The sequence below is a fragment of the Abramis brama genome, assembly GCF_963993115.1.
Source record: "Abramis brama genome assembly, chromosome: 20".
NCBI classification, from domain to species: Eukaryota; Metazoa; Chordata; class Actinopteri; order Cypriniformes; family Leuciscidae; genus Abramis; species Abramis brama.
Genome location: NC_139982.1, coordinates 27,665,466 through 27,692,129, shown reverse-complemented (window position 1 = coordinate 27,692,129; position 26,664 = coordinate 27,665,466). Strand labels below are relative to the sequence as shown.

The window sequence follows — 26,664 nt, the reverse complement described above, 5'->3', positions numbered from 1 at the left end:
AAGACTTCAAACTCACCAAAACTTGGGTCAGTATGCAACATTCATAAAATGGCAAATCAATACTGTACACTGTATAATAATATATGAAAGCTCTTTTTATAATATTCAATATATTTCAAATGACAATACTGATTACCAGTTTTTACAACAAACTACTGCATATAAAATATTTAAGATAGTCCAAAAGATCACGAAAAAGGTTCCCATCCATTTTCAACCATACAAGAAGCCTTATTAATATGCTTTACAGCAATATTTCATTCAAACACTGTAAAGGTAGCAGACACATTTGAGATATAGAACAACTGAAGTCCTTAACATTACAAACCCACTTTAGCCCCAAAACACACTGTAATAAACTTGAAAATACAGTGAAATGTGTTTAAAATTCAAAATCTTTTACAGTGATACAAGTGTAAACAATCATCCCAGAAAACGTGACTAAATAAATACAATCCAAGCCTTTATTTCAAAATTCTCCAGTATCTGTCCCGTAGGATCCGTGATGACATCACTGGTGTGTTTTCACACTCGCGTCAGGAAGCTCAGATTGAGGCTGCTGGGGAGCTGGATGGTCTCGAGGGCCACAGATGAAGGGTTGAAGGGGAAAGTGACTGAGAAAATGATCTTAGTGTCCATCAGTAACTGAGAAGACTCCTTACGATCCTTTAATAAATTCTGTGGAGTGGAGGGAGAAGTGTTTAACCATGAAAAATATCAGACAATATCTGCTTTAAAGTACATTTAAAAACATTGAAGAAATGACTCACCTGTACAGACTTTATGAATGATATAGACACTCTCTCCTCAAACTCATTCACTGGTGTGTACAAGCTGAGGATTTTCACAATCTGTCCCAGAGAGACACAGACACAGCACATCAGAACTCAACTCACGGTTTCATTTGGAAGGCTCCATTCACACACACACACACACACACACACACACACACACACACACACACACACACACACACACACACACACACACACACACACACCTGTTGGGTGGTGAGAGCCGAACACATGGTGCAGATGGCGTCTGCGTCGTCCTGGCTCTTCTTCTTGATCTGCAGAAGCTGAGCCGCCTGAATCAGAGGCTCCAGAGACTCACGAGCTCCACTGCCCTGAAGATCTTTCTCCAGCAACCACTCCTCCAGCTGACACACATTATACCTGATGTGAAGGGGGAAAACAATACATTCAAAAATGTTGGACATATTAAATAAATATATAAATACACCAGAGAAATCCCCTGCATTTTTCAAATTTTATATAAAATATTTTTTTGTACAATAAAATTACAATAGACAATAAAATTATTATAAACAAATGCAAAATTAATAGAAAAACTACTAAAATCATATTCCAGCATTTCAGCATAATCGTTTAAAAAAAATGATGCAAAAAAACCCTTTTCATTTTGCTATCCTAGCATAAGAATGGTTTGCTAAATCTAAATCATTTAATGTCATGTCAAAATAAAAGTTATATACACATAAACTAAACTATAAAACACACATACTGTGGTCAGATTTTTTAAATTATTAATATAATTTCTTTCAAATTTGACTAGTGGCCTCTAGTGGTTAGTACTTGGGGTTTTCGATTCCGGGTTTTTTGGAGTCGACTCTGATTCCCGAGTCCAACCACAGGAATCAATAAAATCGACTCCCGGAATCGACTCCATTTGCTCCATATACTTGAAGTCACAACAGGGTCGACAATATAAAAATACAAGATTTCTCTCATTGTTACACACTAAATGTAGGCTATTCTTTTTTTCCTGACACAAATCCTGAAACTACCTTTATATCATGAAAACAAAACACTAGCCAGCGTAGAGACGCATCATTATCTTGAAATTATAAAAATCACCATCGTTTCATAGTTGTTGCCAATACTACCAAATTTTAAAGAAGGAAAAGTCAAAAGAAAAAGCCTTTTGAATATTATTTCAGAGTTAAATAAACGAGAGAGAAGGTAATGCATTCTTTAACGAATTCATCTAAACGGTCGGGTGAGGGCGATAAGCGAACAGTCATCTCTTGTAATAGAGTAAAAAAAGCTTCTTGGACAGGATCTAAAAATAATATTGTCTAAATACATCCAATAATGTACTCTTATTGTGCTTATTCTTGTTGGCAGTTTTTTTGTATTTTTTAAATTATGATTAGTTCAATGGTTATGAACAAATTCGGATACAATGGCAAACCAAATTAATATAAAAACCGATGGAACCAGGTAGGTCCTTAATTTCAACGTAACTGGCTGTTATTTTATTGTAAATAAGAAACATGTAGGATAAAACTATATGACTGTGACGTTGTTTCTGCGACAGCTCTCTTACGCTTGAGCGATTTTAAGACACAGCAACGACACTAGGGTTATTAAGAGTTGAGGAATCGTCTCCTCATCACCAGTCAGTACCTGATCTGCAGGCCTTTACTCCAGGAGCACATGTCCTTGCGAAGCAGTAAGTTGTTTAGTGTGACACAGCAGATGAGGTAGAACTGCTGTTTGATGACCTGTCGGACCAGCTCGGTGTCGTTGCCGTGCTGGAGCAGCGTGTAATAGAAAACATCCAGCTGTTTCAAAATGGACTCCAGCGAGTGACCGCTGTCCTCTGGGAAACTGGACGTGCGCTTCCTCATTCCTGTGGGCTTCACACCCATCACTCCCTGAATGGTCTCCTGCTCCAACATGGCTGGCGCTGGGATGAGGAAAATCAAGTAGAGAATGATCAAGTAGAGAACGTATAATAAATATTGAGATCTGTATAACCAGAGCATGCAGAGTTACCAATCATGGGGTGAATAATGTTTTCTATGACCCTGATGAGCTGCTGGTAGATCTGGATGGCTAGATCGCTCAGAACCTGGCAGTACTCAGACAGGTCAAAGTTTGACAGACAGTGTTCGTTTTGACGAGGAGTGTTGTGCTTTGTGTAGCCCTAAAACATGTCAGGAAGAAATTAAATATTAGGTCAGCATTCATATAGCAGTGAATAATTACATTTATTATAGATAATAAAGAGAAAACCTTCACATGTATGTGAAAGGCACGGTTCCGAACCTTTACTCCTAATATGTGCAGCTAGCTTCAACAGAAAGCTAAATGTTTTACAAAACTTTTAGCTTTATCTATTTATATATTGTTTGCATTAGAAGCTGTATCCTAAAAGTGAAAAACTACAGTAAAATGTACAAGAAACAACTCTGTGCCAAACAAAAAAGTGACAGCTATATTTAATTCCAATAGAGTCTGATGTTAGCATGTTGCTACGCTAACAACTCACTCTAATAAAGCACAAAAATACACACAAATATTAAACTTATCAGAATACACACAGAACTATAGTCCCAGCTAACATTCTGGCAAGGTTCTCATAAAGACAAACAAACATTCTTTCAGTAACATGAACAAAACATTTGTTTAAAGGTATTTAATAATGTTCTCAAGATGTTAACATTATACATCGTTTTCTGAAAGGATTTAGTTTTTTAATGTTACTAATTACTATTTCAGAACATTCAAAAGTAATATTCCCATAATGTCTGCAAAATTATAAAATGAAATGTTCCCTTTACGTTCACATAACCAAGAATTTATTTATTTTTTTAAACAAACAACAAAAAAACTGCACATTTTAAACAAACAGGGATCATTCAGAAATAACTTTTTCACAACTTAATGGGAAAGTTAGTAAAACGTTCATAGAATATAGGATATTTTTGTTAGCAGGGGTTATACCTAAAAAACTGCTGCTGACTTTTTGAACAATCTTCATGCCAGGCGTGTGATAATGCTTAAAATGCTTTCTAGGTAGACAGCACAGTCGGGTATGAAACACAGACATCATGCCTACCTCTTCTCCGCTGTACTGCTTCAGACAATGTAAGAAGCGACAGGTGTTTGCCAACCAGAATGAAATGGTCTCAAAATCTCCCCGTTTCTATAAAAACAGTTAGTTAATTATTTAAAGGCTCACAGTATTAATTATCAGATGTTTTGTTGAAAGAATCTGCACAATGTTTTTTATGTAAAGATGTTTCACGGTCATCTCTATGGATATTCCTGCATTTTCTGTCTGTGAGAGTCTTACCTTCAGTACGTTCTTGATGGCGTTGATGGAGGAGTTCATGAGGGTGGAGACCCGCTGGTCATCGTTGGCGTAGTCGGCGTGTCGCAGACACATGAAGAGAATATAAGCAGGCAGGCCTGGGATCAGATTCACCGCCACACCTCGGGGTTTGAGCTCTGGTAGATAAACAGCATGATCAAAAGACTGAAAGTTACTCTGTCCAATGGAATACAAACTATAGAGTCAAAAGAAGAGTTCTTCTTTCCTTTTATGAAGCAAAGTAAAAAAGCTAAACACGTTTGTGTTTTTTAGTGATATTCTACATGTTTATGATGTTCGTATCACCTGTGATGAGTATCTTGAACAGTTTGTTCTCGTCTTCTCTCCTGTACTCCAGCATGCCCTGGAAATCCCTCTCTTTTCGAACGATACTGACTGTGCGACCGCTCTCGCCGACCACGTTCCCTGGAGAGGACTGCTCGAAATGAACACCTGCTGCCACCAAAAAAAATAAATAAATAAATAAATAAATATATAAATATATATATATATATATATATATATATATATATATATATATATATATATATATTTTCCACATAAAAATCATCCTGGGATACCCCAACAGTAATTCATATGTAGGCAATATCTGTCTACAAAACTAATTCAGTCTAATCTTGACTTGATTTTATGTATTCAAAATGAAAAATCTTTACCCTCAGGCTCCCCAAACTTTTTCATATATATTTTCAGGTGTTTCTTTAGTTTGCGGATCATTTTGTCCTGTTTTCCCGTCTGCTCCAAGATTTCCTATAATTGACAGAAATCATTTTAATACAAAAGAATATTTATTATGATCATTAATTGTTGTCAGTACATGTATATGTGTCAGTGTGAGTGTGTGCACACCATGTTTTGTTGCGTGAGGCGACTGATCTCGTGCTGCAGGCTTGCTTGTATTCGAGCGTCGTGCGGAAGCTGCAAGCTGTCTGACATCATCTGCTGCTGCTGGCCAAGCTCCGCCTTTAACCGCTGAAGCTCCACCCTCAAACCCTCCACCTCCTTCTCATGGAACTGTCCCTGAGTCTGCAACTGAGATGCCAGAATCCTGCAGTGAAAGATGTATTCACATATTACTCCAAAGATATACACTAAAAAACAAAACAGTTACATTTTTTACCATTTCCTTTTACACAAATGATGTTTCCATCAATATTTAACAAAAATTATTGTTTTTAATTGTCATGCATAGTTTATACATGATTCCTTAATGGGGGTATTTCGCCCCTTTGTTTCTTCAATTTGAAAAGCAATATAAAAATAAAAAAATACTTTCTTGATGGTGTGTACGTAGTGTGCTAGTGTGTCTTTGAATATTAAATCTATTTTTTTTTCACCTGTTAGATTCCTTCAGGCTCTCATAAGCCATCCAGAGCTCTCCATCCTCATTCAGCTCATGAAGGTCCAAAGTCGGGGATCTGAGAGAGAAAGAGTCATGAGTGACTTCCATTATAAGGAATCCTTTATGTTACAGTGTGAACATAGGGTAAATAAAAATTTATGAAATATAAAAGCTGATTTACCTGCTTGAGTCACCTGAATCTCCTTCACTTCCTGTTTCCTGAAAAGAGAAAGTATTTACTAACCAGATTTGTCTTGTATTTCGATATATACAAGAGACGGCAAAAAAATATAATATTTAATAATGTAATGTGCAATTTATTATTTTGTATTACTTTTTTTTTTAATCATCTCACATATTATCTCTTAGATTTTCACATATGGAATCATGTGAAATGGCTAAAATAAAAAAGTCTGCACCCTACCTTATGTTTAAATGCCTCCTGATTGACCAGCTGAGATCTCAGGATAATCACCTCCTCCTTTCGCACCTCCAGCTCTTCATTGGTGGAGTTGAGCTGCTCGAGGACCACGTTATACGCCTGACCTCCAGGGGACGCCACCTTTGACCCCTTCCCCTTACTGAGAGACTGACGGAGATCCTGCAGATCTTTCTTGAGCTTCTTATTGTCAGACTCCAGCTCCTGACGCTGAGAAGACCAGAACACACACTTGTATATTTCTCCGAATGCATGAAAGAGAAACCAAGAGTTTATTTGTTGAGCCGAAGTGTGTTTTTGTACCTTCAGAGCCTCGTAGTCTCTCTCAGCCCCTAATACTCTCTGACAATTTTCCAGTTCCTTAAAATGCAGAGAAAGAGCATGCATAACTTGGTTTGTGTCATGGTTCGGAAACCATGGAAACCATGACACATGAAGACAGAATTTATTTTTTGGTTGATTTAAACGAAGATGAATTGGGCCATTCTGAAATATACAACACTAATTACTTTAGTTTGCTCCAGTTGTAGCTGCTCTTCTTTGGTGTCCATCTCGCTCTGCAGGTCCATGTTCTCCTTCTCCAGTTCAGAGACTCTCCTCTGCAGCTTCATCAGGAGAGACACATCAGCTGCCGTCTGCACAGCGTCCTAACACATCAAACACATCCATTATATTCTATCCTGACAGAAGAAATCTAGAGGAACTCAAGAGCCATACAGCCGTTCGAAACTGACCTCTCTTTCCAGAGAGCTGACCTCTGACCCTGTGAGCACAGAGCTGTGGATGCTCTCTGATTGGCTGCAGCTGTAGCCAGAGTCGGCTCTGTTATGACCAAGTTTGGAGAGATCCTGTTTAAAAAGATTGGGAACACAAAATGGTTTATAATATTGAAAATGTTACCAACTATATCATTATTTAATTTCACCATTGTGATCTCATGTTTGTATAAGTAGCATGAAACATCTTACCACAGCCGCCTCTTTTTCTGATCTCAGATCAGCGTAGCGCTCCTCCAGTTTCAGGTGTTCGGTCAGAAGGTTCTGGTAACGGAATCGCTCCTCGTTCAGCTGTGCTTGCAGGTGCTCAGTGGACTCCTGGTGGGTCGACTCTGGAATTTCTGTTCAAGATAAAAGCAGAAGGAATGAAAAATTATTTGTTTATTAAATCACCTTCCTGACATGTAAATCCACCTATTGTACTTTGTTAACCATGACTAGTGCATCTGCTAACTTATTCTGTAGAGGTACTAACCATTAGCATTCATTTTCATTTCAATGGCAATTTTCTACACATATTATAGACAATATTATAGTCATTAAAATACAAAAGTACTAAGAGTTGGAGCTTTCCTCCGTCAAGCCAAAACAACATGAACTCACTCACCTCTTATCTGCTGCTCCTGCTCCTGGATTAGTCTGTTCATCTCCTCTTTCTCACTCTTCAGTAGTGTGTTCTTCTCATTGAGATCAGCAACCATCTGCAGATATCATATATGGCTAAGTATGCATACTTTTTATACAAAATATAACGTCCTTTTTTTGACCTTTACAAGTGGTGTTTGAAATTCAGCTTTCTAACCATTCCATGGAAATATTGTATTACTATATTTTTGCACATGTATCATGCTATTCATTGTAAAATACAATAGTATATGAACATGATAATCATTCAATACCATGGTAAATCAGTTTCATGCTATTACCATCTGATACCATCACTGTAATACCACAAAATTACCATATTTGTGGACGTGTTACATATATACACTACTGTTCAAAAGTTTAGGGTCAGTTACATTTTTTTAATTTGTTTGAAAGTCTCTTAAGCTTACCAATACTGCATTTGCTTGATTAAAAAAATAGACTAAAAACAGTAATATTTTGAAATATTATTACTATTTAAAATAACTGTTTTCTATTGTAATATTTTTTAAAATATAATTTATTCCTTCAGCATCACATGATCCTTCAGAAATCATTCTAATATGATGATCTGCTCAGGAAACATTTATGTTGAAAACAGATGTGCTGCAGAATATTTTTGTGGAAACCCTGACACAAAAAACAGCATTTATTTAAACTAGAATTAATTTGTAACATTATAAATGTGTTTATTGTTGAATTTGATCAATTTAATGTGTCCTTGCTGAATAAAATTATTAATTTCTTTTTTTTTTTAAACTTACTGACCCCAAACTTTTGAACAGTAGTGTATTCATATTATACGTCATGGTTGATAAATGACAATATTAAAAATTCACTATTAAAATACTATTTTATCTAAATAATAATTTACATTTTTTGAAATCACAAAAAAAATCATAATGAGAACAAATAAACTTTTTACCTCTTTGTTCTTCTCCAGCTCCTGACAAACCAATGCCAGCTCCTCCTGTAACGATGTCACCAGGTCTCCACGGTGACGGGCCTCCTCTTCCACCTCCTGAAGAGTCTTGAGCTGCATGTGCAACTTCTCTATATCAGCAGCACTGTGGCTCTCCTGCGCACTTATTCGCTCAGAAAGCTCTCGGTTCTCCTTATGCTGAAGACACATGAAAACACATCGCTAATCAAACATGGATTCCTCTTTAGATATCAGTGCAAATGTCCTGAGAATAAAAGAACGATGAAGGACACCTGCTCATCCAGTTTCCTCTGCAGCTGCATGATCTTGTTCTCCATGCCGACATTGAGCTTCTTGAAGTGCTCGACCGATCTGGCCTCAATCTTGAGTTTCTTGAGCTCTCGACGGGCCAGCATCCTGCGCACGCAACACTGCAGATACACCACGGCACGCTTGATGCGACGGAAACGCCAGCGGGCCAGGAAGCCACGCACCCAGCGCTGGATCAGTAAAGCCTTGCGCTCAAACACCAACTGTCCAAGAAAACAAGATTACAAAATTTCATCCCAAATCCAACATGAAATGGCATTCACAACCCGTTTTACTTCTATAATGTAACATATTCCTGATTGAAACAGCAGAAAATTTAGGATGATCTTGATCGAGAGACAGTACTAGAATGGTGCTGGTTATAAATAAGGTCAATGGATTCCATGTCAACTTTTGTAAAGCAAAAAGACTAATAATTAGATCAACAGAAAATGTCTTGCCTGGAAATCAAATTCACTTTTGGCAGTTTCACATCAATTCAATTAGTGTTGAAGGAAAACTGGTAGATAATAAATTCAAAATGTTGTAAATATAATATTATTTATTCTGAAACAGAATCCCTGGTGCATGACATCATATCCTGTTGCATATGTGTTGTGTGTACATATTTTGAGTGTGACCGCACCTTTCAATAAATGAGCATAAGCAACTCTCTGTACTAAGAAATAACTCTTACTCATTTCTGAAAGCAGTTTTCTTTTTCCTCTGCTATGCTACACCTCAAAAATAAATGTTATTGGCCACATACCCGTTTGTACTCCAGTCTGGCTGTATAACCGCGCAGTAACCTCTGAATGAGAACCGCTGCTGTTTTCTGTCGCAGGTACTGTCGCCTCGCCGCCCACATGCGTGTGTTTTTCTGAAAGATCACTGCGGCCCGTGTCCTTCTCAGGTTATTGCACAGGCTAATCGAAGGCAGATAAAACACACACTGTTGGTTTAGTTTCCAACCAGCAACTGATAGACAAGTCTTCAGTAATAAATAAATAGTCTTCTAACAAAAAAATCTAACAAAATTTGCAAGCGTCCCCCACCATCGAGCCTGGTGTCCTCTCGTGTATCTCTGCAAGGTAATGGTCGCCTGGCGAATACGCAGGTATTTCTTGCGGGCCAGCCAGCAGCGGATGGTTTTTTGGATTTGGATGCAGGCCGTGCGGAGTTTGTCCGCCCTCAGCTTTTCCAGATAAGCCACCTGTCCGGCCCGGAAGAAGATCTTTGTTTTTCCGAACTGGTATTTATCTTTGTTCTGTAGAGAGGGAATGGAGTAACATTAGACTGTTTAAAAATAAAAACATCTTAAATCAACCTAAGCTGGTTTGTAATGTCTGAGCAGCGTCAGAATTGTCCTTTCCCTAGTTTTAGATGGGTTTTGGGCACTGTTTGGATGGGAGATCAGCTTAAACCAGTTTAGACCATCTTAAACCAGCCTAAGTTTTTTTGTTGTTTTTTTAGCATGATATGTGCTCTTTGTATAGAGAAAGAACTAAGAAAGCTACTTATGTTTACAAAGACAAGTGTATTACCTGCACAAGCCGTTCTAGGACATTCTGGCAGGTCAACTTCCTGTCTGAGAGGATATCTTTCTTCCTCATTAGAACACGATAACGACTGAAGAACTCTTGATAAGTCCACCTGACCAGAGGGAGTTAAAGCAGTATTAAAACACAAACACAGATCAGTTAAGGCATCAGAATATGTTTATGTAAACAGTTTATGTAAATCTAAAGCAGTTTTAAACTTAAACACAATACGTTTTTTTACTGATTTACAATTTTGCTATTAGTTCACCATTTCAAAAACTTTCAAGATTGGTGCTTCTGAGTTAGTCACATCTGATTGGTTCCTTTGAGTTAATCACAACAAATCAGATTCCAAGCAGAATGGACACTAGTAAGAAGTGTCCAAGAAAGACATGCTCCTGAAATTAACATGTTTTGTTGATCCTGGAACAACATTGCTGTCTCAAAATTAAGCACTAACCCTATCCCTATCCCTAAACCTAACCCTAACCATAACTTCTCCCAAAAATCAGAGAGAAATGATAGATGGATAACACTGATGTAGAAGCACCTAACCCTGGTTGTAAGCCTAATCTTGACATAGACTGTAAACTGGTCCCTCAAATCTGATTGGTTGATTGGAATGTTGTTCCAGGATCAATAAAGATGTGGATCCAGGAACACATTGTACTTGGTGAAATCACGTTCACCCTAGTAAGACATGTCAGTCATTGAATTAGCACCTGGAAGGAAAGCCTTTGGCCGAGATACGAATGGTCTCGAGGACTCCACACGCTCTGAGCTGCTGAACGGCTCGATGAGGGTCCATTCTAGAGACAGAAAGAGAAGAAACTCTAATGACCCGTGTTACATAATGGTGGATTATCTCTGAACTCAGCTCACTGACATGAAGGGGGCTTTAAGGTCATTCGGCTTGATGCAGCGCACGTAGTGTGGGGTGGTGGCGTTCAGCGTGTCCATGAGCAGGTGCAGAGAGTTCCGGAACTGAAAACATCAAACAAATGACACTTATTTTCTATGGGTGGATAAGATTCGTTCCAATAGAGCATAACAGTGCTTTTTCAGCAGCCTTGGTTCTGGAAGTAATTTTCTCATACATGTTCTTTATGAATGGTGAAAAGGACAAAGGCACAAGACATCTTTTATGAGACAATGAACTACAACAATACTTTTAATACCAAACAATACTTTCAAAAGTTATGGGTCTTTACTATTTTTATGTTTTTGAAAGAAGTCACTTATGCTTTTCAAAGCTGTATTTATTTGATCAAGAATACAGTAAAAACAGTATAATATTGTGAAATATTTCTATTTGAATATATTTTGAAATGTAATTTATTCCTGTGAAACAAAGATGAATTTTCAACATCATTACTCCAGTCTTCAGTGTCACATGATCCTTCAGAAATCATTTTAATCATTCTTTTTGTGAAACCATGATACATTTTTTAGGACTTTTAGGACTAGTTTTTGCTGTCACTTTTGATTGATTTAAAGTGAAAATTCTGTCATCATTTACTCACCCTAAAATTGTTCCAAACCTGTATAAATTTCTTTGTTCTGCTAAATAGAAAGGGAGATATTTTAAAGAATGTTTGTAACCAAACAAGAATGTTTGTAACTGGTCCCCATTAACTTCCATAGTGTTTTTTTTTTCATACTATGGAAGTCAATGGTGCCCATCAACTGTTTGGATACCAACATTCTTCAAAATATCTTCTTTTGTGTTCAGCAGAACAAAGACATTTATGCAGGTTTATATACATTTTCATTTTTGGGTGAACTATCCCTTTAAAAAAAAAATCATACTGACCCCAAACTTTTGAAGGGTAATATACTGTATATCTAAGTGAATTAATATGAATGATGCCTTAATGAATAACAGTGATGGATCATGGCTTTGTTGGTCAACTCTAACCTGCAGTCCAACCGATTTCTTGTTTTCCCTAAAAGACTGAGTGGACCGTCCAATCTTTGCTCGACCAGATGGTGCTGTGGTGCTCTGAGCTGCAGGTGTTTCCTCGTCCTGGAAGAGCTCGACCAGCAAGGCGACCTGTGAGGAAACCAGAGAGCTTTATAACATAGATTGATATGCATAACACCTTACTTGTATGCTACTTGTGACATTTACACTCTAGATTAGTGGTTCTCAATGGCTTATTTGCATTTAACACTCTTAAATCAACCGTGTTGGGTTGCAACCCTCCAATTGAGAACCACAGATCTAGGAATCCAAAAACGGTGTTCATGAACCGAACAGCAGATGGCGATACTTCTCCAAAGACATGTTGAATCATAACTCTATTTTTAAGCCACTGAATAACATTTCGCAAGCAGAAACATGTTCCTGTGGAGCACTAGAAGCTGAATTTCTGAGCCAGATAATTGCTTGGTGAGCTATGTTGAGGTAAACACACCTTGCTAGCCTTCAGCACATTAATTTGTTCTTCATTGACTGTGTCTTTATTTTTCTCCAGAAATCCATCACACTGGTATTCAACCTAAAAGTGATATAGAGAGAGATAAAATGAGATAGACACCTAGGAATTCCTACATGAACACATAATAGCTACATATTTTTCTTCATGTACCTTGTCTGCAAAGTGCAGAATGATGAAAGCTGTGTTAGACATGCGCGGCTTCTCAAAGTGAGAGCTTTTCTTTAGGTGAGTGTTGTACAGCTTTTGTGCCCACGATTCATCTGAACCTTTTGGCATCTGGATGCATCAAATTAAGGAATTTGAGAAGTTCATCACACACACAAAAAAAACAATGATAATTATATATCAATTGTGGTTTAATAATGGTTTTTACAGTGCATTCTTCATCTAGAAGATCCAGCAAGCCCATCTTGGCCTCGATCAGGTTGATGCAGGGCTGGTTGTCGTAGAAATCGATGAGTGTCCATGGTATCTGCTCCTTCATGTACTCCTCCTGCTCCAGTTTGAACACGTGCTGGAGGGGAAATGCTTTCTGTGAGTCGTGATGTGCTTGGACATGACTGATTATTTCGTGAATGCTGGAGCAGCTGACGCATGTTTGAAAATGCTGACCATGTTAAACTGCTGCTGGAGCTTCTCATTGGCGTAATTAATGCAGAACTGCTCGAAGCTGTTCACCTCGAACGTCTCAAACCTGGGCACAACACAACATAATTTTCCTGGAAATGTATTTTTATCATCAATAAAGTATGAAGCAGCAGCTCACCCACCCATAGATGTCTAGGACACCGATGAAGGAGTGCGGTTTGGAGGAAGTGCTCAGGGCTTTGTTGACCTGGCTCACGATCCAGGAGAAGAGCTTGGCGTAAATGTGTTTCGAGAGAGCGTCACGGCCATTCACGGCCTCCAAACGGGTAACAGGCTTGTTTAGGGTTTCTGTGGCGGTCTTGAGTTTTTTATGGCACAACCAGTGAGCCATGGACTCATACGAAACCTCAGTGAGGTCACAAAACACTGCCAGGTGGCCGTTTTCATCCTGGACATAATGCAAACAAAATAGTGTGGAATCGATGCGTGAAAATGCATTTGCATTTAATCATTAGGCAGACGCTTTTGTCCAAAGCAACTTTGCAAAATGTTAATTAAAGCAATCATTTATTCTTGCATTCTCACTGGGACTCACAGAGATGCCGCAGCTAGAAGATCCTCTCTCCTTCACGTCTACATTTCCCAGATGAAGAATGGCTGACAGGATTTGGAACAGACCCATTTGGTGTGCCTCAGTAATTCCTGGAATCAGCAGATACTGGCACGTTTGTGGCTGAATGACTAGACTAAGGGTATGTGAAGAACCCTTAAACAGGCTCATATCATGAGGAATCTAATTGTCTTTTTGATCTTTTCAGGTAAAAGAGCTTTATGTACTATGAAAACATACTGTACTTTTCCCCCTAGTCCAAAAAGACTTCAAACTAAGCTGCAAAATGACTTATTCTGAACATTCTAAATGTTTATACTAATGCATATTGGGTCGTCATAAAAAAAATTATAATAATACAAATTTAAATAAAACCAAAAATAAAAATATATAATAAATACTTTTTAACACAAAAAATTTAAATAAATAAAGGATAAACTCAAATAACTAAAAACAAATTTACATTAAAAAAAATTAAAAAAAGTAAAACATTTAAATAAAAGATGTGATCCTTTTTATCATTCTAATAATAAGTTAAAACAATAAAAGTGAGACATATGGGATCCTGGTGTACAAAACACCATATGGCACATGGAAAGGTAAAATATTCATACCCAGCAGTGAAAAGGCTTTCCTTGTGTCCTGCATCTCCTTCAGGTCATTCACTCCCTCGATGACGGGACTTCTGCCTTGGTTAGTGTAGGGAAAGTCATCAGCGCTACCTTAAGAGAAAGACTGGTTACTGAAGAAAAGAAGTCCACCCTGAGGGGAAGTGATGAGCAGATGAAAATATTAACTTTCTTACTACAAAATATCAGCTGTCGGTTGACTTAAAGGCTACATAGCCCAGTCAAATGAAGACAATATGCTTTACTTGACTGGTATTTATAAAGACAATCCAGAATGGGTATCACATTACCTAACTTTAGAGGTTCAAACTCAGGTAAATGGGCGCAGGCACAGAGCTGATAGAAGATGTGATAGTTTCTCTCCTCACTCGCCTAAAACAGGAAACAGAAACTGATCCCTTTAGTGTAAGTCAAGTGACATTCCCACATAAATACATTAAACATATGTTTATTGGGTATATATCATATTCACTTGATATTAAAGCGGCTCTATTAGGCTTTCTTAGGCTTTCTAATTGTGTTTTGGATTCTCCTGCAAAAGGTTTACATGCATCCAAGGTAAAAAAATTATTATTAATTTTCTCATTATCTACAGTGTCTGAAAGGGTTCAATCAAGGATTCAGTCTCTCTAAACCCCTCCTTTCCCAGAGTCTACTCTCTGATTGGTCAGATGGCCCAGTCCGTTGTGATTGGCCAACAGCTTACACTGCGTGTCGGAAACTAAACGGCCATAAGCATATCTGAACTTCAGCTCCGGATCTTCCTCAGCACTTGTGGACAGTGATATGAACAGTAATGATGCCGTCAGTTTTATCGTATCAATTCAAGCTTGAGTCCTCATCCTTTGGAAGTGCAGCAAAGTGGATTCGCAGCTCAGAAAACAGCGTCTTCTCGACATGTCGACAACACGAACCAAACTCTTCAAGGCATCAGCTACAACTACAGTTTGAGGGCGGAGCAAAGTAGACGTTGTTCACAGGCAGCCAATGAAGACCATAGGCTAGAATTATGCAAATTTGTTATGAACCTACAAAGGTTCTTGCAGGAAGTAAGACTGGAATTACAGACATCTCATTTCAGGCAGTTCAAAATAGCTTCTTTCTTTTGTGAGATAATAACTCCATTCATCTGCACTTTAATCTTGAATCTTTGCAGAGCTTTTACATTCACAAACAGCAATATTACACACTACATGAAAGATGATATTCAAAAAACATAATAATGGCACTTTAAAGCTACCAAGTTTTATATTACTGAAATTACTGATGATTTATGGGTCATACAAACTCTTTAAATCAGTATATAGTAGAAACAAATGAATATAAAACTAACCTGGAACACCACTCTAGACTTTTCCAGAAGGTACGTCCTCATGTTGGCTCCTATGATGTTGTACTTTCTGTCAAATCCAATCTCAATGTACTTCCCAAAGCGACTACTGTTGTCGTTTCTCGTCGTCTTGGCATTTCCTATAGCCTACACACAGATGAAAACCTCGATATGACACAGTTTCCTGGAATAGATCTGTTTGATGTCTAGGGAGTTTTTACAGGCTAGCTAGTTAAAGTTAGGTGTCTAACCGCAGTCATACCTCCATGATAGGACTGGACGCCAGCACTTTTTTCTCCACGCTGGACTCATCAGAGGATCCACTGACTGTAGCAAAGTAACGCATGGCATATTTGGCAGACACGGTCTTCCCTGCACCCGATTCTCCACTCACGATGATGGACTGATTCTTCTCGTCTCTTACAGGAGGACGTGGAGGAGAGATAGCATTGTCACTGCCTATGGACATATTCTTAGACATGCTATTTCTATTGCAATAAGGTGTGTGCACATACCTGGCCATCTGTTTATAGGCCTCTTCTGATACAGCGAAGATGTGAGGGTCCATATCACCCATGTTCTGCCCACTGTAAGCATTGATGATGTCTGATCCATAGATCGGAAGACTTTCATATGGATTGATGGCAACCAGGATGATCCCTGTTATAATTTTAAAAACAAATAACTTGATTTATAAAATAATGTTGAGGTCTGGGTCAAAGGTCAGACTGAATTCTAATGCTTTTTTGTGCAATTTTTGCATTTTTATTTTTGCAAAACTCTTTATTTATTTTTTACTTTGCATACTGTATGCAAAACAGTCTAATCTAAGAACAGGAGTCCATAACTCAAAGTCTAATGAGCTGTGCAGTGCATATGACAAGCTCTGCCAGGTCATGTTTTATGGTTCATATTCACTAGTAATATCTGCTGCTCATGGAAGTTCCAAAGTCTACAGGTCATTTAAACAACATAAAATTAAAAATACATAAAAATACATTATTTTTAATGTGGAACTATCAGACTATATATTGAACAGACCATCCTGAGACATACATATTTCCAACAGACATTAAATAGGAAAGTCTGAGTTTAATATATCTAGAAAGCAATGTCATGGCCAGGTGAGGTGTCATTTTTCATTACCGCAGTAGGTGTAGATAAGCTTGGAGTCTGTGAATCGGACCCGCAGGTTGAGCAGCACGGCCGGTTCATGGAGGTAACTGAGAGCCGTGAGGTCGTTCTCGCCCACCAGGATGTCCGGGTTACGAAGATGAGGCAGAACGCCACTCTTCGGGTCCAGCTTGTACTCGCATTCCTATGAAAAGACACTACAGTTCAGCTGAAGCTCATCAGGAGAACTATAAATGCTCTTAAAGGGGTGGTTGATTATGATTTCACTTTTCTAACTTTAGTTAGTGTGTAATGTTGGTGTTTGAGCATAAACAGCATCTGCAAAGTTACGATGCTCAAAGTTCAAAGCGAAGGGAGATATTTTATTTTAAAGAAATTGCTTTTTAAGGAGACAACAAACGGCTGGTAGAGACTACACGACATTCCTCTGGGGTTTGTGACATCACCAACCCTAAAATTTACATAAACCCCGCCCCCAGAACACGATTTATAGATTATCAAGACAGAATATTCTAATCAATGAGTAGAATATAACTACACATAAGATACATAAACTCATCAATAAACCATTCAGAAATGTTGTCTACATGTTGTCACTTCTTCTTGAGTGTTTCCATCTTTGTCTGACTTCGGTTTTAACATAAAAGGCTAAAAGTTTTTGAAATGTTCATTGCATGTAGGTGTGAGGTAAAAGGACACAAGTTGTTGTAGCTCCGCCCACTGTGCCGGGAGCAGCAGCTCATTTGCATTTAAAGGAACCGACACAACAACGGTGCGTTTTTGCTCACCCTCAAAAAGTGACAACTTTTACATGCTATATAAAATATCTGTGGGGTATTTTGAGCTAAAACTTCACATACACACTCTGGGGACATCAGAGATTTATTTTACACCTTGTGAAAAGGGCATTATACCACCCCTTTAAAATCAAATCTATTGCCTTTCAGAGGTGCAAAGAGTACTGTAAGTAGTATTGTTGACTAGTTTGGGTGTGTAAAGGCAAAATGCACAAAGTGTAGTACCATCAATGCCCTGTAGATGGCGATATCACTTTTGTAGTTTTGTATTATTTTGAAGGTACCCCCGGGCGCCGCCATTGGCTAGCGGACCCCCACCTGCTGTTAGCATCCCATTGACTCCCATTCATTTTTGCGTCACTTTGACAGCGAATAACTTCACATCTGAGGCGTTTAAAGACTCCATTTGTCCATTATTTATTTCCAAAGAAACACGAAAATGTATAAAAGGCTTCATTACCTTGTATCTTACGTTATGGCCCCGTAGAAGCAATTTTTGTAAAAATAGGCTAACGATTGCGTCATAACCACGCGACTCTCTGTCGCACAGTAGATAATTACCGTATGGACAGGAGGAGAAGCTCGCACGCAATCGGGGGGGACGTGGAGGCAAAGTGACAAAATAATTAATCAGAATACATAGCAAACGTTTCTCTTGCTCATAGCTCATGGACACCTCCTACTCACACTCTCCGTCTCTGCAAGTTTCGGAAGGGAATGATTCAGATTTCTCTTGGCACAGCTACTAGAAGACAGACGGGTTGCTCACGTCACATCTACGTCGTCAAGCTCAGTTTGAGTCTGCGCAGTACGCTCGACCCCCAGGAAGTAAGAGCTTCTAATTGACTTCACTTTGTCTCCGTTGAATCCAATGGGGTCGCTGTGTCCATTTCTTTTACTGTCTATGGTTGCCATGCAAAATGTAAGGAGTAATTACATTACTCATCACAAATGTATTGGAGTAAAAAGATTACATAATATTTATTCAAAAATATAGTCAAGTAGAGTTGATAATATCTTTGATAGCCAAACTACAAAGTAGCCAAAAAGATTTTTCGGTACAGTAACTAATTACATTTATTTACTTAAATACTTCCACTGTACATGCATTGCTGTGAATGCTTTTTTTGTTGTTGTTGCTTTCGTCATAATCAACAGCATGTTGTCAGTAGAGCGAAGTCTTTAATTAAACTGAAGTTCATCAGGTCATCTTGTACACACATGTAGCTTAAACAGCAGGATAAAACATGCAAAACCTTTTGCTATCAGTGACACACTTGCAGACACAGGATATACATTTAGCCTACCTCAGGAAAACCACAAGCTAAACTTCACAGAATCATTTTCTTTGCCCTAGTGACTTTACACCAATGATAACGTTACAAGTTGCCACCAGTGAAATAAATGTGGGAACAGCAATGGGTGTAGTTACTGAAATATGTTGGAATTGGAACTCCACACCCATTATTTTTCCACAGAACGTCTTGTTCACCCTCCAGTCTGACTCAACTTTGCCTCAAACTTGACTCAATGCCGACTCAAGCAGCACTAAAAGCTGTAAACCACCTAATCTGGTCTAATTTGTATACTTTCCCTTCATAATACCTATGTTGGAACAGGGTGCATGTGGAAAACTTTTTGAAGACCAAGGCCTGGTTTCACAGACAAGGCTTAGATTAAACCAGAATTAAGCCTTAGTTAATAAGGACATTTAAGTAGCTTTTATAAATGTGCCTTAAAAAAAACATTACTGGTGTGCATCTTGAGACAAAACAATGGCACTGACATATTTTAAGATATGTCAGTGCAAATTGCTTTCAGGTAAAACAGCTCAAACATGCATTTTAGTCCAGGGCAAGACCCAAGCCTTGTCTGTGAGAGCAGGGGTTAGTGTTTGATGCTCTCACCGTCTCATCCTCCAGCCGCAGATGTAGGACGGTGTCTCCGGGCCTGTAGTCTCTGGTCAGCTCTGCTGATCTCCACACCTCTGTGGTGTCTGGGATCCAGACTCGAGCAAACTGCAGGAGGTGAACACCAAGTTAGTAAGAATAACAGTATTTATTTAATGCAATTCAAAGCTGATGCATCTTCAAATAAGCATATAATTGTTTTATCAATGCATTCATATTTAAAACAAGAAATGGAATTTTAAATGTTGTAAAAATGGACTGATTTACCTACAGTTAGAGTGGCAACTCAGATTAATATATAATTTTTATTTACTATTATTACTATTGTTTGCTTTTCTTTCAACTGTAATTAACCATCAGATTGTTTTATGAATGCATTAATATTTAAAACAATTAAATATAATCGATGTGTTCCGTTGTTCAGAGTTTGTTTAGGATAAAATCTAATTAATGTAAATGAATGTAATTACAATAATAAAATAAAAAACTTAAATTACAGTAGCCCCTTTAAAGTTTTCCCAAACCAGGAAAAGTGCTGTATGTTAAACTGTCTGGATGATACAATTTCTCACGTTTCCATTACTCAGTTATGTGAAATTAACGGGGGTTAAACTCATACCTTCGAGTAAAGCTCCGGCGCTGCCATTGAGCTCCGCCTGAAGTCCCGTTACTCCAGAAACATCACAACTCTCTGCTTCTGCTACGGTTTAGAAAACAGACATTGAGAAACGCCAAAGTTTTTGCAATCTCTTGGCTGGTGGTGTGGAAGAAGTGTGACAGCCGCCGGGGAAATACATTGAGTGGCACAGTTTAATAACTAACAGCTGTTCTTATGGGTCATGATGTGTTGTTCCACCAGGGGGCGCTTGGCGGCTCAAAACGCTGATTCCCCCATTGGGCTGCATTCAAATCTCAGGGGGTTTGTCTCATTGGAAATAGTGTAATCTTTTTATTATATTAATTATGAATATACAAATGGGAACTTTTATTAAATGAATAATAAAAACAAATCACCTTATAATCACGACCAACTATAATTGGTCCATCCTGACATCGCTGAGAAAAGTAACAGATACCACTTGACAACGCCATGAGTTGCTTTATCAGAATAAAGACGCTGAAAAACTTCGATAACCAATGAAATCATAAAATATTACAACCTTACTCAATATTGTTTATTATTAAGTAAAATATTATTTATACTTAGCGCATGTCACCAATTAGAAAGAACTTCCGGTGAGCCAAACCACGCCCATTTCATATTCAACGTGTTCTTCTTCCCGCTTGCTCTATTTCTGTGTGACAATCATCCTTGCCCGTTTCTTTTAAGCATGCCGTGTATAGGAACGAGCCATTATTTTTCCTTTGATATATATTATTTCCAATACTTTTGTACAATATATTTCCTTTTTCTGTTTTATTTTACACGTTCTGACCATAGTTGTGTGACCCGTAAAAAAAAAAAAAAAGTCGCCGTGGCAATGACCGACGTGAAAACAGTGCCGCCGTGTGGCGATTGTGAGTTACTGCATCCCGCTCAGGAATAGGTATTAAAGCAATGCATACTCCAAACGAGAGGTGATTATGTGTATATCCATGTCTTCTCTGATGCTACCAGAAGCTATTTGTTCATCATCTTGGCTTTGGCAATATAATCGTTCGAACAAAAAAATATATATATTAAAAAAAAGTGTCTTAACAACAGTGCCGCCTTGTGGCGATTATGAGTTACTGCACTCATAACTCAAATGTTAGCTGGTTCTTTGTATTTCTTGAAAATTCTGCCAGAAACCAGATCAAGGTTAATAAAACATTTGCTAACTATAAATTAACTTAATATATGGACCGAATTAAAAAGGAAAGACCGGAGTGCATTAGTTTTAATAATCACTTATTTACATTATTCATCAGGGTTTGACTAGACCTAGTTAAACAAGCCACTTTACCAAGAGTGCACTTCATCTAAAGTTATTGCTAAATGACAGCACAATGCTTGTGGCTAGCTTAAATTTGTCTAGGTATATTTTCTTTGAATTTAACAGCAATTCTACTCCCTTTAAAAGACAAGAAATACTGCAGAGTTCAAAAACAAATACTTGGTCACAAATCACATGTCCAAAACTATTTTATTTACAAAACAAATGGCACAGTTGTGACAGTAAACTTTTGTACAGCTCAGATAAATCATTTCAGTTGTTCTGGCAACACAACCTAGACGAGACAGTTAAGAGGAACACGCTCTTCAATGTGGGTGAATGACCGTTTTAAGGCCATTTTCATCATCAACAAGGAGGCAAACCGCAAATCTCATGAACGAACTTTAAGAGCGTTTAGATTTCTTTTCAACTCAACCATCTAACATCTACGAGGCCTTTTCTTTCTTCAAACAGGCACAGTTTTGGCAGAAGAGGTGGATGTGATTATTTCAAGTCAAGTCCATATCAGTTCACACAGGTCTTTTTTCAAGACATGCACAAAAATAGTGGTTGAAAAGATGGAAAAACAGTGTAAAACCCTAAAATAATGCCGATCCGACTCAATCGGTCAGATTACCATGTTTAAACCTTGGCATTCAAGCAATGCATTTAACTGTACGGTTAAATCCAAGTACATTGGTAGCAGCAATCTACAGATTTCCTTGTCAAAATATTATATTGAGAGCGTTTCTACGGCCAAAGACAAAAAGAGTAAGAAAAGAGCAAAAGAAAGACAAACAATGACGGCTGAGGGAACACAGAGATCAGCAGGCGTCAGACGGCGAGTTTGCTGGCCACCAGAGACTGTTTCCGCTGGGGAAGGTCCTGAGGAGTGGGAATGTGGTCTCCGGTGACCTCGGTCTTCTCCGCCGCTGCAGTCGGGAGCTGCTTGTTCTTCATCTTGGCTTTGGCCATGTTATAGTCACCCGAGTCAAAGTATTTTTGCTGCAAGGAAAAAAACAAGTCCGTTATTTGCAATCAATAGGTTAAATTCTGACACTTTAAAGTTCATCCCAAAAATGTTCTCGTTTACTCTCCCTCATGTCATTGCAAACACGCAAGACTTTCGTTCATCTTCGGAACACAAATGAAGATCTTTTTGATGAGATTTCAGTTCGTCCATTGACAGCTACGCAACTGACATTTTGATGCTTCAAAAAGTTCATAAAGAGATTGTAAAACTAATCCATATGAATTGAGCGGCTTAATCCAAAATTTTATGAAGAAAATTTATAAACCGATCAAGTCACTTCAGAAATTTTGGACTAAACCACTCAATTACTGTGGATAAGTTTTACAATCTCTTTATGAACTTTATGAAGCATCAAAGTGGTGCTTTGAAAAGAAATCTCATCAAAAAGATCTTCATTTGTGTTCTGAAGATGAACAAAAGTCTTAAAGGTTTGTAACGAGATGAAGGCGAGTCATTGATGAAAGAATTTCCATTTTTGGGTGAACTATCCCTTAAAATCCGTTTCGAAACCGTACCCCCTTTTGTAGTCTTTTTCGCAACATATCCGACCCGCCCGGCCTGGTCCCGAGATGAGGGTATCGGGCCTTCAGTTTGACCTCCTCAGCTTTTTCTGGACTTACAACAGTGTCCTGCATCTCCTACATTAGATATGAGAACAAAAACACTTCAAACTAAATTTCATAAACCACAGGAGACATATTACTGATTAAAACTGCATTGAACAGCAGCATAACATAATTTGACAACTTATTTGCCTCCCTAAAAAGTCATGTTTACCGCTTATATATACACATATAGCCTAATATATATTATATAAATTAGGCATAATATAAATTGACAATTATTCTAAATAATTATTCTTGTAACAGTTCTACAAAACACATAATACACGGTTTAAAAGACTAGTAAAAACAATGTTGTTTTATATGGCCCAGTAGCTCTCACTTTAATACAGCCGATAGATTTACTTCTATATTATTATCTCAACAGTGAGGCTTTCATTAGTGAATCAGCGCGATCACACTGTCGGATGCGCTCCGGCCTCTTAACGTACAAAACGTGTTTGAATGAGCGAACCTGCTGCTCCTCTGTGCTCGCCTCCACTTCACCGGACATCTGGACAAACTAAATGCAAAAAAACAAAAGAAAACAAAACACAAAAAAACGGAACACTTGGCTTTGCTTCGCTCTCGGAGAGCCGTCAGGAGATATTGTTAACTGGCCGTCTGCTGCTGCTACTGCTGTCTTGAAAATCCTAAATGTTCTCCTTCGCGAGAAACAGAGCGCGACTCACACAGTCACTGTGCGCCGCGGCGCCGCCTCGCGGACTGGAGGAGGACAGCGGCATTTGTGTTTTGTATAATTTCTTGAAATAATACTCATTATATAAAAGTTATTCGTACGTTTACTTTAAAAGTAATTAAATATTTCACAGCACAAAGACACATGTACCGCAACCTGAAGAAAGTTTTAGTATTATGCTAAAAGGAGTTTGCTTGAAAAGTATGAACTATCAATCACATTGCAGAAGGTACGTAGTCAGAGGTGGACAGTAACTAAGTACACTTACTTGAGTACTGTACTTAAGTACACATTTTGAGTATCTGTACTTTACTTGAGTATTATTTTTTTCTGGAAACTTTTTACTTTAACTTCACTACATTTGAAAGACAAATATCGTATTTTTTACTCCACTACAATTCTGTCAAGGCCCTTGAGTAGAAAGTAGTAACGTCAGTCAGGGGAGGATTTTGGTTGAAAATGAAATTAGGATTGACGGCAGAACCCGACGTCGGACAGACGTTGGATTTTTGTTGGAAATGAAAGTCGGGTTGACGTCAGAACCGACTGATGTTGGTTTCTGACGTCAACCCGATTTCCATTTTCAACCACATTACAACATCTGTCCAACATTGGAGATTAACGTCAATCTGACGTTGGATTCTGATATCAACCTGATTTTCATTTTCAACGTTTCGTTTGCTCATCTAAATGTGAATTTGTCATTGTTTTGGAGCACACTAGCTTACAGATAACAGTAAGGCTAACATATTCATACTAAAAGCCAAAAAACACTTTAAATAGGGCACTATTTGTGGGAACAGCCATTCGGGTGTCCAAAACCATTGTGGACGTTATTGAGTGCACTTAGATTCCCACTACTGGAAGTGTGTTCTAGAAATAAATGTGCTATTGATATGAGGGTAGGAAGGCAGATATAGATTCAGAGGCATAAGGTACAGTAAGTATTACATATGATACAACAATGCAACAATAATAAAACAATGCATTGACATTTACTTTTGATACTTAAGTACTTTTAAAAACGAGTACTTCTGTACTTTTACTAAAGTAAAAATAGGTCTTTACAACTTTTACTTGTAATATTTGGCAAGGTTTTCCATCAAATGTTTGATCATGCTGAAAATGTAGGGGCCTTAAAAATTCATGTATCAAATAAGATATGAACAGTAGGTTTTTCTAAGGTTAAAATGCTCAATCAAATACCTCTGTGAGGGACTTGTATCTGTCGTTCCCAAGACAAACTGATGCTGTACTGGCTGCAAAAAGAGGCCCTACACCATACTAATAATTTACTGTGGTCTAAAACCAGGTGTTTCAGTGTCATTGTCCAACCCCTGAAGATTCTTCAAATATTTGCAGATTTCAACAAAGAAATGTTATGTCATAACTGATTTTGAGGGTCTGATATACCCAATAGTTGTAAACAGACATCATGCAAGGACTTTATCTAACCTGGATAAAAAAGCACAAGAAAAAAACACAATGGAGGCATTCAAACTCATTTTAATTTTCATAAATTTAGAAAACAACTGTTAGTTCAATTTTCTTACATATTCTACAATGATAAAAATATAAATCATGGAATTTGAAAAAATATGTTTTTAATTAATCTGAAATGAAACAACAAATATTGGTCCATGGCATGTTTCTTTCGATCATGAATAAAAATATACACTGAATAGACCGCTTCTGAGAGTATAAACAAAGGGTTTGCTTAGAGTTAAATGTGATAAATCACCCTCAAACTGCAGTCATTCTTTTTAATATTAATGGAAAGACATCCGCTGTACAGTTCACTGAAATCTCCTCATAATAGGATCAAAGAGAATCCCAAAAAATTCTCATAGAACTGAGAAACCTGTCCTAAAACATTAGCAAATGACCCATTAGTTCTGGATCCGTGTCACTAGATAGTACAGCAGGAAGAAGACCACAACCAGGCCGATGGACACGTAACACAGGATTTTTCTGTTGTCTCGGCCGGATCGTACCATTGTGGAAAACCTCTTCACGCTTCCAGTCAACAGGCCAGTTGCACTGAGAAAGTTAGAGTCCTGAGTAAACAAGGATGTAAAACATGATGAGTTACACCCATGTGCCAACACTGCAAATACAACATCAACACTGAAGACACACACACCATGCCATCCAAGTAGGAATTCTGTTCCTCAGCCTCTTTGTCAATGTCGTATGCCAGCTGTGGACGAGACCAAAGACATTTAAATGCAACAACATGACAGCTTATTTTAAAATCATATACAGTGTTTATATAAAAGCTAACTTACAGACTTGAGTCTAGAGACTTTACTGGCCAGATTGTCTGCCATCAGCTTGTTTTCAGCGTCCAGCATGTCATCCACAGCACCGTGTCCTGTCAGTTCAACAAAATCCACTGTTATTAAATCATTTTGACATAAGTTACACCAGTATGACATTATATCTGACCACTTTCAGATTCAAGTTTACCTGTACTGGCAACAACAACAATAAATGTTGGTTTTAGACCAGAGAAGCGTCATAAAATTAAAATATGTTGTGTAGAGACTTATAAAATAGTCGAAATGAAAATATAACTGTATATTCAAAGAAAATTGCTGCTACGTGTCACTTACCTCGATTCCACGGATCAGCCATTTTTAAAGAGCTAATAAGCTAACAACCCCGAAAAACACTCTAAAACACGCCGCACACTCACAAAAACTGTAAATGACGTCTAAAACAAATACCAAGAAATATGAGTTCAGTAAAATTGTTGACAACTGTAAAACAGCGCACAGTTATCGACCCGCTGGACAGCGAAGCGTTCACTGTAGCGAAGCAGCCGCGCAGGATTGTGGGATATGTTTGTCCGCCA

General features: G+C 38.0%; 3 protein-coding genes across 5 annotated transcripts; all 3 read right to left on the bottom strand.

Annotated features, from left to right (window-relative positions):
• Positions 1 to 80: 80 nt before the first annotated feature.
• Positions 81 to 20,361, bottom strand: LOC311070914 (unconventional myosin-Va-like). 3 transcript variants are annotated; one of them, XM_084095031.1, is made up of 40 exons: positions 20,176 to 20,361; positions 19,554 to 19,664; positions 16,862 to 17,033; positions 16,231 to 16,375; positions 15,978 to 16,134; positions 15,719 to 15,862; positions 14,676 to 14,757; positions 14,371 to 14,478; positions 13,742 to 13,848; positions 13,329 to 13,594; positions 13,171 to 13,252; positions 12,932 to 13,072; positions 12,709 to 12,834; positions 12,535 to 12,618; positions 12,036 to 12,170; positions 11,004 to 11,101; positions 10,840 to 10,926; positions 10,121 to 10,229; positions 9,632 to 9,843; positions 9,346 to 9,502; positions 8,561 to 8,800; positions 8,271 to 8,465; positions 7,308 to 7,401; positions 6,893 to 7,041; positions 6,659 to 6,772; positions 6,434 to 6,571; positions 6,228 to 6,284; positions 5,910 to 6,134; positions 5,667 to 5,704; positions 5,481 to 5,561; positions 4,993 to 5,191; positions 4,800 to 4,893; positions 4,429 to 4,578; positions 4,105 to 4,259; positions 3,868 to 3,954; positions 2,802 to 2,952; positions 2,430 to 2,712; positions 1,001 to 1,175; positions 771 to 851; positions 81 to 678 (listed from the first exon to the last, which is right to left on the bottom strand). In XM_084095031.1, the coding sequence occupies exons 1-40, from the start codon at positions 20,200 to 20,202 to the stop codon at positions 526 to 528; spliced, it is 5,409 nt and encodes a 1,802-aa protein (XP_083951157.1). In that variant the 5' UTR covers positions 20,203 to 20,361; the 3' UTR covers positions 81 to 525. The 3 variants fall into 3 exon arrangements, with proteins under 3 accessions (XP_083951157.1, XP_083951158.1, XP_083951159.1); XM_084095032.1 differs by having other exon boundaries at positions 4,429 to 4,575; XM_084095033.1 differs by lacking the exons at positions 15,719 to 15,862; positions 15,978 to 16,134; positions 16,231 to 16,375; ... (1 more) ...; positions 19,554 to 19,664; positions 20,176 to 20,361 and having other exon boundaries at positions 14,371 to 14,474; positions 14,676 to 14,694.
• Positions 20,362 to 21,663: 1,302 nt separating this feature from the next.
• Positions 21,664 to 23,801, bottom strand: arpp19b (cAMP-regulated phosphoprotein 19b). The gene is made up of 3 exons (XM_084094894.1): positions 23,583 to 23,801; positions 23,021 to 23,143; positions 21,664 to 22,477 (listed from the first exon to the last, which is right to left on the bottom strand). Exons 1-3 carry the CDS (start codon positions 23,619 to 23,621, stop codon positions 22,307 to 22,309), a joined length of 333 nt encoding a protein of 110 aa, XP_083951020.1. The 5' UTR covers positions 23,622 to 23,801; the 3' UTR covers positions 21,664 to 22,306.
• Positions 23,802 to 25,297: 1,496 nt separating this feature from the next.
• bet1l (Bet1 golgi vesicular membrane trafficking protein-like) lies at positions 25,298 to 26,659 on the bottom strand. The gene is made up of 4 exons (XM_084094822.1): positions 26,423 to 26,659; positions 26,096 to 26,181; positions 25,951 to 26,007; positions 25,298 to 25,864 (listed from the first exon to the last, which is right to left on the bottom strand). The coding sequence occupies exons 1-4, from the start codon at positions 26,442 to 26,444 to the stop codon at positions 25,697 to 25,699; spliced, it is 333 nt and encodes a 110-aa protein (XP_083950948.1). The 5' UTR covers positions 26,445 to 26,659; the 3' UTR covers positions 25,298 to 25,696.
• Positions 26,660 to 26,664: the final 5 nt, after the last annotated feature.

Bases quoted from the DNA above. Each gene is read 5' to 3' on its own strand.
- bet1l (XM_084094822.1), bottom strand. From the start codon at position 26,444: ATGGCTGATCCGTGGAATCGAG. The intron at 26,182-26,422 runs GTAAGTGACACG...TTGAACTGACAG, and splicing joins GGCTGATCCGTGGAATCGAG to GACACGGTGCTGTGGATGAC. The intron at 26,008-26,095 runs GTAAGTTAGCTT...TCTCGTCCACAG, and splicing joins AAGTCTCTAGACTCAAGTCT to CTGGCATACGACATTGACAA.
- LOC311070914 (XM_084095031.1), bottom strand. From the start codon at position 20,202: ATGGCAGCGCCGGAGCTTTACTCGAAG. The intron at 8,466-8,560 runs GTGTCCTTCATC...ATGTGTCTTCAG, and splicing joins AGAGGAAACTGGATGAGCAG to CATAAGGAGAACCGAGAGCT. The intron at 1,176-2,429 runs GTACTGACTGGT...CCTTCACATCAG, and splicing joins AGTAAAGGCCTGCAGATCAG to GTATAATGTGTGTCAGCTGG.
- arpp19b (XM_084094894.1), bottom strand. From the start codon at position 23,621: ATGTCCGGTGAAGTGGAGGCGAGCACAGAGGAGCAGCAG. The intron at 23,144-23,582 runs GTTCGCTCATTC...TATCTAATGTAG, and splicing joins CGAGCACAGAGGAGCAGCAG to GAGATGCAGGACACTGTTGT. The intron at 22,478-23,020 runs GTACGGTTTCGA...TTTTCCTTGCAG, and splicing joins GAAAAAGACTACAAAAGGGG to CAAAAATACTTTGACTCGGG.